Below are 12,707 nucleotides of genomic sequence, written 5' to 3' on the forward strand. Positions count from 1 at the left end.
CCACAGGATTTGCTCATTTTTCCTCCTTTTACCTTCTCGTCCCCAGACTGGACGTTCACTTTCCTTCGACCTTCTGCGCGTTTGCAGAGACTCGCTCTGCCGCTGCGCGTCCCGTGAATTGGGGATTTCAGCTGTTTTTTTTACATAATTTCTGTCTCTATGGAGGTTCCTTGTTTGGCGAGACATTCTCATACTTTTCATTCCTTCTGTGTGGTTTGCTGTAGTTGCTGGAATGTGTTTACGAGAGAGGGTTTAAAGCCTCTGCCCCCAGGAGTCCGGGATTTGGGCCGCCTCCGAGGCCCGTGGTTCCTTGTTTCCAGCAAAGGGGGCCACACGCTCTTGTGTCTTTCCCCGTCTCGTTTTTGTTCTGAAAACCAGATGTTTCAGGCAATGGGTGGCCCTGCTGGGGGGGGGGCTCTCCCGTCCCCAGGGCTGGTGGTGGTTGGGCGGCCTCAGAATGAGTTCTGTGAAGTCTCCGCGCGCGGGCTTAGTGGCCGGTCAGTGATTGGATAGAAACTTACCTCCCGCAGATGCCTGGGGGCCGGGGGCGCCTCGCGGTAAGCCCAGGGCTCCGTGTCCCTGCGTGGACAAGCCCCCCACCCTCGGCCTGCAGGTCACAGCCGTGACCTCCCCCCTTGTCCCGCGGAGGAGGTTACCCAGGGGTCGCTTGGAGCCCGCTCGGCGCCTCTGGCCGTGTGCACAGCCCTGCACACGCACGCGGGCGGCTGCGCTCCTGGGGAGGGAGGGACAGGCCGTGCGCGGGGGGCTCCGGGAGGAAAACCTCTCCTTTCCTGGCTTTTCCTTCCCCGGNGGAGCCGGTCACATAAACCCCGCTCTCCGGGGCAGGGTGTGAAGGGACCCTCCCCGGTGGCGGCCAGGAGGTCCAGTTGCAGCGCCGTGGGGGGCGGGGCGGAAGCGAAGACGCCTCAAGGCCCCGGGGCGCGTGCTTCTTGAACAAAAGGCTCCCTGTGTTCTGGTTTATTTTCAACTTTTGAAGAAGCAGATTTGGGGATTTTTTTCCTCACGTTCTTGTGCCCTTTAGAGGAGGAGGGAGAGGGTCCTCAGAGGCCTCCTGCTGCCGCTGTTGTGACAGTCACTCTTCCCCCGCAGGCCCAGGACGCTTGGCGTCGCCGTTCCCGGCTCCGTGCTCCTCAGCCCGCCACCTTCTGGTCCCCGCGGTCTCCGAAGCAGGCCCGGCGGCCCGCGGCCGGCTTCTCCCCCTTACAGCCCGCTTGCTCTCTCGCTGCAGGCCGTTGAAGACGACTTTGTGGAAATGCGCAAGAACGACCCTCAGAGCATCACCGCAGACGACCTCCACCAGTTGCTCATTGTCGCTCGGTGAGTAACGTGTGTCCATAAATCGCTGCGGTATTTAGTAAGCGATGTGTGAACCTCCCAATTTGGGGGAGCAGCAGAGGCAGATTTCCACAAATGGAGAGTGTTTTCCCCTGAGGACACATTGCGAAAGTGCTTCGTGAGGGGGGATTGTTCGGCAGGTGACCACTTCGGTGGGACAAGCTCACTTTTTGTCTCGAAACTTCAGAGACCCGTTTGTGGGACTCTAACTTGGCTCTTGACTTCTGTGTAGCTACCAGATGGTCTTGGCCTCTAACCCAGTAGTCCTAGGTTCTTCGAGAGAAAGAACGAACGAACTAGATACCGCCCTAGGTCTAGACTTAAATCTTTTGTGTTGCACTCCAGGTTTCTGTCTCTCAGTGCGGGTCAGACGACGCTGTCCAGGGAACGATGGCTCAGAGCGAAGCAGCTGGAGTCTTTAAGAAGAGCCAGGCTTCAACAGCAGAAATGTGTGAATGGAAACGAACTGTAAAGATCTGACACTTACGAGAGTCGTGGGCAAATCGTAGCCACGTTATTGTAAAATTCAAATGCCATTTATACCACATTGTTTTGTAGATAATTTGTATCAAAAACCAATGCCTTTTCCTGAAATCAAGCCTGGTAACATCCGAAGTTTATATAATATTCAGTGAGGGCTTTTACCTCACTGATTTTATGGAGCTTTTGATTGTTTTATAATTATATAAATTAGTAACGATGTACAAAAATGTATTTGATATTAAAAGTTTAATATTGATAATGTTGCTGATTATACCATTTCCTTAGTTCCAGCTAAGTCATAGGCCAGACTCTGTTGAAATGCTAATGTCAGCCTCGTTTGAAGAGAATTGTTGGAATTCCAAAGTCAGAGAGGAGCTGTTTGCTTCAGGCTTTTGCGTCTTTCCGATTTACGGTGGGTCTGAACGGGGCTAGTGGTCCAGGTTTGGGGACTGGGGTGTGCTTGCCGTTACGTCACACGACCTGTGAGGTTCTGAGTATCCTTTCCCAGACATTTGGCCACAGATTTTTCTTTCCCCATTGAACAGTTGTCAATAACCTACAACATTAGTCTTTCTACACGGCAGTGGTTCCCAGACTTTGGGATTTCATGGACCAGTAGTCCCCAAAATCTGGGGGACTCACAGGGTTGCCAGTGTGTTTTGCCAAGTAATCTGAAAGAAACTACTGTATTATTTTTTTCTTCCTAAAAGGACAGTCTCAGAAGGAGAGAGTCCTTGAAATGGAATAAACACAGCTTTTTGGAAAAAACAACAACACTACATTGTCCTTATTTTTCTCATTTCACCCCAGTGCATTTGGGAACCACTGTTTTAGGGGGGCTGTTTAGGGGGAATGCCGCCCTGCGATAAGAGGTCTTGCCCAAATATGAGGAGAGCAAACAGGTAGCTTTAAAAAAAAAGTCTTCTGTAGAAAATAAAGTCTTAAATTGTTTTCCTAATGGTCATTTAGTTGCTTTGATGATTGCATTGGATTTTGAACTTTTATGTAAGTGNCATGAGGAGAGCAAACAGGTAGCTTTAAAAAAAAAAGCCTTCTGTAGAAAATAAAGTCTTAAATTGTTTTCCTAATGGTCATTTAGTTGCTTTGATGATTGCATTGGATTTTGAACTTTTATGTAAGTGTCTCCCTTAGGTCCAGAAGGGTTAGCTCAGCTGACAGGATCTGCTAGTCCAGGAGTACCTGAGAAAGCTGTAGGTAAGTTTGTCCCAGACCAGTTTTAGCATGAAAGTTTCCAAAGTAACAAGAATACCCATTACCCGTAGTTTTAGAAAGCAGTTCTGTAAAGTAGCAAAACTGTGGTATCAAAGACGTTTGGCAAGTTTAGACCGTTAGGTTAAGCTCTCAGTGGTAACGTATAAAGATGGGTTTCTGAGCCAGTGACTTACGTAGTGGGAAACACGAGATCAGTTAAATGATTCCGTTAAGTCTGCCCCCGACTCCAAACTGACGCAGCTCAACAGGGAAACAGGGTCTGCCTTGAAAACCAAGGAATTCATTATACTTAACGAACTGAAGTGGAAATTACTGGTTAACTTTTCCTAAACTCAAATCTATTTTTATAAACTAATGTAAATAATTTGTTTATATTTAGAATTCTAACTGGTTTTCATTTTTATAACTGGTAGACTAGACTTCCTTAACTTAGAAACGAAGACTCAACTGGATTTGTGAGAATAAAATTCAAGAGCGTAGATTAGTTACCATGTGATTATTGTGCCAACGTGAACTGTAATTTACCAAAGAGAAAGTACATGATTTGCTTGATCTTGCAGAAACGTTCTCCTGAGAGGAAAACCCTCGTTCAAATAAATAAAACTTCCCAAATTACTAGGACTTGGGGTTGTTTTTCATGAATTCTGAGACTCTTCCGCTGTGACCTGTGGGGGAAGATCCCACTTTTCCTGGTGGAAACCCGCTACTGTAAACTCCCCGCGCCCCCCCTGGAGTCCCACTGGAGGGAGAGACTGGGACCCTGGGCTTCAGAACTCCCTTCTGTCCTTTGTCCACACGCGGGGCAGTGAAGTTGATGCAGCTCATGGGCTTGGTATTCCTGTGTGAACCGCCAGGAAATGGAACAGACCTGTTACCCCCACTGGAATTAAATGTCGCCTTATTTTTAGTTTTTGGGACGAGTTTCTGTGGAGCTTAAAAGATAGATAGGTTTTATCACCGGAGTTTGCTGACATTTTTCTCTCCCGCTGTGGGACACTTTAGTATTTTAAGACCCCAGGAAAAAAGCTGATTAAGACCAGAATGAGGCGTTCAGCTGCAGTTTGGGTGTTTACAGTTTGTGATGTGCTTCATCGTTTTTAAAGTCATGAAGGAGCCACCTGGGTGGCTTAGTCAGCTGAGCCTCCACCTCCTGACCCAGGATTGTGGGATGGAGCCCGGTGTCAGGCCCTGATCGTGGAGCCTGCTCCCCGCCCCCCTGCCTTCTCCCAAATTAGAAAAATAAAAGAGCCACAGCCTTTTCAGTATTTTCCTTTTTTTTTTTTAGGGGGAGGGGAGGTTTTTTTTTTTTTTTTTTTTTTTTTTTGAGAGGGAGACAGAATCCCAAGCAGGCTCCGTGCAGAGACTGGAGAGCCCGATGCAGGGCTCAAACTCCTGAACGCTGAGATCATAACTGGAGTCAAAGGCGGCTGCTTAACTGAGCCACCCAGGCGCCCCCAACCCTTAAAATGTTATTCAAGGAATTCTCATACATGTTGTCACTTTAAATTACAATGGTATTTTATTTTAAATAGTCACAAGATTTGACACTTCAAAAAAAGATGCCACTAATAAATAAACGTGGAAATACTTCTCAAAGTGACAACAGACATAATGTTTAGCTGAGAATCACTTCAACAGAGTAAGGCTCTAAAGATACCAGACAAACCAAAACTTGTTTGTACCAAGGTGTGCAACGCTCCTGTTGTACGGGCCGTCCTGGGCCCTGGTTCCACATGCTCAGGAGTAGAAGTCCTCAAATCAGTTTTAGCACCGCTGTGCTTCAGATGAACCTTTCCTGCTTTTCAGTAAGGAAGGCCTCCCTGCGACCATTTACAACTTGAACACTTATTTCAAGAACTACAAGTATCTAATGTACAGTCTTCCGTTCCTGGAAACAGCAAAAATTTAATAGGTCCTGGGATTCACATCTGGTGTCTCCGATTTCATGACAAGTCTTAATAATCCTGGACTTTGGGATGTAGAAAGAAGCAAAATATTTTTAGTAGGCTCCAGGGAAACTCGAGATCAGATGGGCATACCTTTGACTGTAGTGCCAATAATCCTCAATTTAGTCTTTATAGGGAATGGGTTAGGCCATCAAAACTAAACTTTTTATATTCAAATGCTTCTTTGTACTAGTAACTTTAAAGTCACTAAAAACTAAATGTATTTACACAAAGGAATTGACAGAACAAAACGTGTCCGCGTTTATACTTCCCGTGTTTACTTCACACGCACCACCCACCCTCCTCGCTCCCAAGAAGGGTCGTTCTGGTTATTCGGTCTCTAATTATTCCCCAAACCTTCCCGAGACAGACTTGCTCTGTAGTGTATAAGCTACTCACGTCTCTACCTTTCTAGGATGACATACTTCTATTCTGGCTCTCAAATCTGGAAATGTGCTCAAGTTCACACTCCCTTTAAAACCTTTCCCGATAAAACAGAACTAGGATTTTGATCCCTAGCTTCAAAGACCACGAAGGTCAGAATTGCCTAGTATGTGAAACCTCTTTTGGGATTAAGTAAACGCCAAAGGATTCTTTTGTGGCTAAAAACTAAATCTGAATTATTCGTGTCTGGCATTGTGTAAACATGTTTTTAAGTTCATTTTGCTGGATTTCCTGAGCCACCTCAGGCTCTGCGGGGCTCTTCTGGACCTTGGCCACGGCGAAGTTTATCCCCTGGGTTAGCCCAGCTTGGGTGATGCTAGCAACCTGGACCATGGAACTCCGGATCTTCGCAAAGGGGGAGACCGCCCTGCCGCCAGCGCCCTCTGACGGGGAAGGAGTTACGGGAAGGCCAGGCTCTGGTTCCCGTGAGCCGGAGCCCGAGCCTGGGCTCTTCTGAGATGCAACAGGGAGCACCGGTTCGACCGACAGATACTGGGGGCCGGCCGCCGAAGAAGCCACATCTAACTGAGACGGTCGAGAAGGTATCAGTTCTGTGGATTCAGGGTGTGTCTCTTCATTAGAAACTCGATTGGTCACTGGGTTTCCTTCCTCCCTAGCCTGCTGAGTAACAGACCCTGTTTCTGACAGCCGGGTCATTTTGGTTTGTGCATCTTGTACAAATCTGTGGCAGTAAATATCCACAGGCTTGGCGAAGCCAGTCAGTACGTGTATGTTGTCGGCAGAAGGGCTTTTCTTGACAGGAGACTCCTGGCCTTTTCCAAAACCGCTTCCGTGAGCGGCACCCTCTGGAGGGACGTGAATGCTAATATCCGTGCTGCTCAGAGACTGGGACCGACTGCCTAATCGAGGTGCCGAAGCTATAATACCACAGCTCGGAAGAACATAGTCTATTGGGCCTACGTTCTCTAGAGAGTTCGCTAGCTGTTTGTCTTCATCAGACTTGGAATTTGCAAGGAATTCATCAGAGTGGTAGGAGTCATTGTCTGAAGATATTTCCCCGTCTGACTCTGCCTGGACTTTATTATCCAGCACACCGGTGTTTTCCATGGTTTCGAGACTGCTATCTGACTTCCAGAGATTTACTTTTAAGTTTGGTTTTAGAAAGTTAACTTTCATTTCAGGTTTGGTGAAGTTTCCTAGCTTTCGCAGGTTGCCAATATTCACATTAGATTTGGTCTGTTTCACTTTTTGATTTAGAGATGAAAATTTGCTCATTAAAAAATTTTTTCCCTGGGCCAAAGAGCCTTGGTTTTGAGATCTGATGCCAAGGATGTCTTCATGAGGTTTACTGCTCTTCCTACAAATGAGAAGAGAAGAAAAGTTAATTCCCTGTGAAATCCAATAGGCCGGTTTCAATTACGAATGTATATAAAAATTGTCACTTTATTTGGGCCCAATTTCTTAAAAACCGTGCGCTGCTGATTGATAAGCTCAGATATGCCTTGGAACTGCTGCTATAACAGTCCTGTCCCACAGAAATGTGAGCTATTTGGTAACCTCATTCTCCAGCCACTATTAAATGTGAGGTTTTTGGTAATATTCTGTACATCTTAAGATACTATATATAGTATAATCACTATTAAGAGATGATTAATGAGAGATCTTCTTTTTGGTACTAAGTCGCTGAAGCAACCAGCATGGTTGTTGGCGACTGGGCAGCACAAGCATCTAAACAGCGCTGACAATGGGGCACCTGGGTGGCTCAGTCAGTTAAGGGTCCGACTTTGGCTCAGGTCATGATCTCACGGTTCGTGGGTTCGAGCCCCGTGTCGGGCTCTGTGCTGACAGCTAGCTCAAAGCCTGGAGCCTCTCTTCAGATTCTGTGTCTCCCTCTCTCTTTGACCCTCCACTGCTTGCGCTGTCTCTGACTCTCAAAAATAAATAAAAAACATAAAAAAAAAAAACAGCGCTGACAAGTTGTCCCCGAGCACGGAGTGGGAACAGTGGCCTGGCTGCAGGACTTTAACCCTGGGTCCAGCAAGCAGTTTCCTGCCCTTACCGTCCTCAAGCAGGCCATGCAAGGAGCCTCTGGAAACACTATGCCTGTCAGATCTTAGTCTAGCTCAGTGAGGCTCTTCACAATAGTTAGGTTCATCATGTTGGGTTCTTTGGGGGTCAAAGCTTCTATCTTTAGAGTCGATCATAATTATTACGTGTTTCCTTCATGAAGATACTACGTTCTTCCCTATACATATGTACCTGGAATAAAGCTTAATTTATGAACTAGGCACAGTAAGATCAACAGCAAGAAGACAATTAGAATACTGTAATAACAGTTATATGAACACAGTCTCTACATACCTACACTACTCCCCCCTCTTCTGGTGATGAGGGGGGATGATAAATGCCTACATGGTGAGATGCAGTGAATGACACAGGTGTTGTGACAGAGGCTACCACTGACCTGACAATGGGTCAGGAGGAAGACCACCTGGCTGACGGCAGGGGGAGGGAGAAACTACTACAGTCCTTGTGGCAAGTAGCTACCAGCTGGGGGAGGTCCACATCCATGACCTAAATGACCAGCAAGAGACAACAGGCCCGTACATGGGAATGTGTAACAGCTTCACTAATGCTGTCTGCACGCCTTCCAATTTTGCTTAATTCAGATGGGAGGGAGGAAGGGATCGTCCTTGTTTCCTGTGATTTACCTATATTTATTTTAAAAGATATTTTAAACATAGTGTTTAACACACTCTTCACATAGTGTTTTCATTGGCTATTTAACATGATGTTTTCTCACCTGGCATCCCTCACGACAGCTATAAATGTCAGAAAAAATTATTGCTGTTTGCCACACGTCTCAATACGTACTTTTGACTCTTGCTGGTCATAAGCATGTTCAGAAAAAATAGGATGGTAAAGAGCTACGGAAACAATTCTACTAATAGAAGACTGAACAATGATTCTCTGGGTGACCAAATGGCTCTCTTTAGTGGAATGTGAACCATGAAATGTTAAATTAGATGGAAAATCCAAATTTTAATAAAATAATCTCTTCACAGGGATTCGTTCCCCAAATTCAGAATCCACTGGTGTTTAAAACATACTGGCTGTCATTTTCTCTATAAAGTTGTTTAAATTATGGCCACAAGTAATGTACCGCTTAGACATACTCTCAAGAGCATTCAGATTTAAACTGAAAGCATTACTTTCTGATTCACAGAAACCAGACACTTCGCAGCGTAAATACCAATACATCACCATAGTTAGAGTTCTTCCCATTTTGCAAATACTTTTAAAGGAGTAAGATTTTGGATAACAATGTCTTTATTCATGAGAAAATGTAAAGTACTGGGCTCACCTCTCAAGTTTTTTCTCAATTATAGGTACATCTAATCCCATGGCTTGCTTGGTTATCTGCAGCATCTCCGCAATGCACTGAAGGGTATCTGAAACCCAAACACAATTGCTGGCCAGTTTCCCCCAAAACAGACTAAAAAAACAGCACTTGTAACTCAGAACCCTGCACAATGTGCCGTCTTACGTTTCAATACAAATGTACTTGCTGCGATTTACAGAAAACTGCTTCTTGTTCATTATTCCCCCCACTAATTCAAAATGTTCTAAAACTTTTTGTTGTTGTTCTAAAACGTTAACAGAAGAGTTCATAAAGGGCAAAAGACCCAAATCAATTGGAATGAAAAGTTTTTCCTAATTTGTCTGGTGTTAGACGCCACGGCAACAGCTTCGAACGAGACAGGAGTGGTCCCTGACCGGTGGCCACGAAAGGCATGTGTTGGGGCAAAGGCCCGGCACCTATGTGGCCAAACACACAGATGTCCCATCACAGATCCCCCCGCCCCAGCTGCATTGGCCCAAATAACTCCCCAGCTTGGCTGGGGACAAGGCTGCTACCTGAAGGTGGCAAGCAAGGGCAGTTTTCCTGGATCACTGTTTGAGATGGTGTGTACTTTCCCCGGTCCCACCTGGACTTGTAAGAGCAGATCAAAAGCTATCACTGAACACGGTCAGCCCTTCATTACCTTTGCCGTCCTCTTCTGGGCTGCGCATTACAGCTCTCAGAGTGTGGAAATAGCCACTTGCTTCCTTGTATCTGTAGTGCAGTCGCATGCAGGAGAACTTCGGCTTACCAAAAAGAGTGGGTTCGGGACCTAAACACCCAAACGAAAAGGTTTAAATCTCACGCAACATTCACTTTTTTCTGTATCTCTAAAATACCAAAACTTGACTCCTCAATTAGTATTCAGCACACTTTTCTTATTTCTTCTAAACGAGAACACACGAAATACAAGCTTGCTGGGATGACTTGATGAGACTAAATAAAAACACTTCTTCAGTCTCAAATATTTAAACTTTCTTGATCCCTGGGTTTATCTTCACAAGTAATAAAAGGCAGTTATTAGACTCTCTCCATCACTAATCACTAAGGAACAGAAGAGAGTCCTAAAAATAGACTCGCAGTATCAGTATCCCTTCCTGGTTCCAGTAAGATGTCCCAGTGCTTGTTCAGAGTGGCCCACTCTTGGACAAAACCGTATTTGCTTTCTAGGACTTGATTAGCATGTTAAAATTTACCTATTTCTATTTTTTCCAGGTCTTCTAGACTCAGTCGTTGATACTGGTTTACTTTATCAACTTCATCATCATAACTGGATAAAAGGGAGTAAAAACAGGATTAAAATCAAAAGCATATTTGGTTTGTCAGCTGAGGTAATAATAGTACCAACTTCTATGCAGTAAAAAATCTTCCAGAACACAATATATTCTGGGATAAAAAGTTAAACACTTTAAAAACTAGATGAAGTAACATTAACACATATACACTTCAAAAGCTGAAGAACAATCAGCTTAAAGCTCTTACACTAAAATGAATTACGGAATATAATTTGTTTCATAAAAATATTCAAAACCAACAAACCTAAAACTTAACCTAAAAGGAAGGCACACACACACATACATACAAACAGATATGTATTTGTGAATAATAGCAGATACATCTGATACCCAAAATTAAGAATAAAAAATCCATCTATCAAGGTCAACAGGCACCTGGGCCAGTGACTAAAAAAAAAGACCATCACACAAGGCCAAAAAGAGAGTATTTACTTAGCAGAAAAAAAAGAAACCTGCTTCTGGTAAGGCTAATGAGGAAGTGCTTGTAATTTTGCTAGTGGCATGGTTAACTGGTAGTCTTACTGGAGATCTGGCAATAAACCGCAGAGCTATTAGAGTTCACAAGTTCATACCCTTGTAACCAGAGAGAAGCAGGTGTGTGCATACACACATACAATTATCTGCACAAAGACAACTGTTATCATTGCTAATAGCAAAAAAAAAACCAACACAAAACCCCAACGGCAGTATTTCAGTGCTAAAAGATAGGGAACTGTTTATTATACAGTAATAAAAAACAATGTATAATGTGGAGTACATCAAAACATGGAAAATATATAAGAAATAATAGCAAATGCTAGAACATTATATAAATATTGATTACAACTCTAAAGTCACATTTTCTAACTGATTAAGAATGATCCAACAGTTATATAAGGTAAAGAAGTTCAGCTAAGTTCCTTCAACTATGTAACAAAACCAGACTCTTAATTTTTTTGTCATGAATTCTAATAAGGAAATTTACTTAAAATAACAATTACAAGCTTTAAACCAACTTACTAGGCCACGTAGTAGGCAGAGTTAGAAAGCAGTAACAGCACATCCACATCTCTGTGAGTAGCATCAATGAGGCTAAACAGACATGACACAGGTCATTATTTTCATTTTCATCTGCATTTTCACCAAAATTATTTCTACATCAGAGCCACTTGTGATAAATATTGGTTTCGGGGGGCGGGGGGCGGCATCAGAAAATCAAATAATCAAGGAGTCCTACTTTTGAAGTTAAATGTATACAATCTACCCAGGGTTTGGAGGGGAGGGAAAAAGGAACCCACTTTGAGAACGTGGGTGGGGGAGGTGTCAGGGAAGAGAGCTGAGGAGAGGTCCCTTCTCAGAGAGGGGGCCAAGGACGTGGGAGGATTCAGGGAAATAAGATAATTTGCGAGGAAAGGGGTTTGAGGAAAAAAGGAAAAGCAGAGTCTCAGAAAAGAAGAAAATGTCTCTATTATCTCACAAGACCTAACCACCAAAAGGACAGTACACATTAAGGGTATTTCTACACGTGTGCAGAATGCATCTTTTGAAAAAAATTTACATAAACATAACATTTAGGTGCAAAAATGGGACGAAGCCCGAGCCACTTTGTGTACTTCTTACTCCAGATTAATTTATTTGGCTTTTTAGGAACAAGTAAACATTTCCTTATTCTAAGTCCATGTTGCCATATTTTACCTCCACTGTCAAAACAAGTATACATTTCTGTAAGATTATGACTAAAAAATGGCCCAAGTATAAAAATGTACAAATAATCAGCAGATAACGGGGCCAAATCTGAACTCAAATACAGGTTTCAGTATTCACCTAATATTAATATTAATTTCCAATCAAAAGGTGGAAGTTAATCTACGTTCTTATATTGGTCTCAATATTCTCATATTGGTCCCAACATTTCACTGTACGAGTGGGTATTCTCCCTTAGAATTTCATACCTATTTGCCAAGATTTGCCAGAAGGCTACTACTGCAAAACAAATGGAAAACAGTAGGGCAGGACAATCATTTGTAGATGGCAGTCACGTCCTTAAACTGCGTCAGAATGAGGTCACTGTCTAATGCGTACTGCAGAGACAAACTGACCAAAATCTGAAAACTGCAGTAATTTACATCCGCGGCCCTTTGCCGCAGCGTAACTCACACGGTCTTAACCCGAAGTAACAAATTCGCCTCCATTTTCACCGAAAATAAAACATCGAAAAATACGACACCAGGACCCGACGATCGATCCAAAATTCACGCGCACTAACTAATGAAGTCCCGGCGAGCCCACGGGCGCGCGCTCGGGCTGCCGGCGGCTTCACCGCGAANGAGCCAAGCCAGAGAAATTATGTCACGACGCTTCTCTCAGTGAGAAATTCTACTACACGCCAGTGTTACTTCCTCGAGCTTTCCATCGCGGCATTAGTATATTTACATCAGTCCAACTGGATCCTCAGTCAAAAACATTATGTCTTTAACGAAAAGCACTGGGCACGTAACAGGCGGTCAAGAAAAAGGTCAGCCCTCCCCCCACCCGCAATTGTACTGGAGTCTTAGCTGCAGTAAGTACTTGATTTCCCTCCCCGCCCACCCTGCCCCTGAAGCGCAT

At 44.2% G+C, this 12,707-nt stretch overlaps 2 protein-coding genes across 4 annotated transcripts in view; one reads left to right on the forward strand and one right to left on the reverse strand.

Annotated features, from left to right (window-relative positions):
• MCMBP (minichromosome maintenance complex binding protein) overlaps positions 1–2,615 on the forward strand; it is a 29,671-nt gene extending 27,056 nt beyond the window's left edge. For both annotated transcript variants that reach the window (XM_077779448.1, XM_077779449.1), the window contains exons 15-16: positions 1,250–1,338; positions 1,702–2,615. In XM_077779448.1, coding sequence (XP_077635574.1) covers positions 1,250–1,338; positions 1,702–1,828 — 216 coding nt within the window. In that variant the 3' untranslated portion in view covers positions 1,829–2,615. The remainder of the gene's footprint in view (positions 1–1,249; positions 1,339–1,701) is intronic.
• A 1,950-nt stretch (positions 2,616–4,565) lies between these two features.
• The window catches only part of INPP5F (inositol polyphosphate-5-phosphatase F), a 63,100-nt gene continuing 54,958 nt past the window's right edge, over positions 4,566–12,707 (reverse strand). The window contains exons 15-19 of one of the 2 annotated variants that reach the window (XM_077779481.1): positions 11,121–11,192; positions 10,023–10,096; positions 9,470–9,598; positions 8,788–8,875; positions 4,566–6,780 (exon numbers count right to left, since the gene is read on the reverse strand). In XM_077779481.1, coding sequence (XP_077635607.1) covers positions 5,628–6,780; positions 8,788–8,875; positions 9,470–9,598; positions 10,023–10,096; positions 11,121–11,192 — 1,516 coding nt within the window. In that variant the 3' untranslated portion in view covers positions 4,566–5,627. The remainder of the gene's footprint in view (positions 6,781–8,787; positions 8,876–9,469; positions 9,599–10,022; positions 10,097–11,120; positions 11,193–12,707) is intronic. The other variant, XM_077779483.1, reaches the window with a different exon arrangement.

The sequence above is a fragment of the Crocuta crocuta genome, unplaced genomic scaffold (genome assembly GCF_008692635.1).
Source record: "Crocuta crocuta isolate KB4526 unplaced genomic scaffold, BGI_CrCroc_1.0 scaffold138, whole genome shotgun sequence".
Lineage (NCBI taxonomy): Eukaryota > Metazoa > Chordata > Mammalia > Carnivora > Hyaenidae > Crocuta > Crocuta crocuta.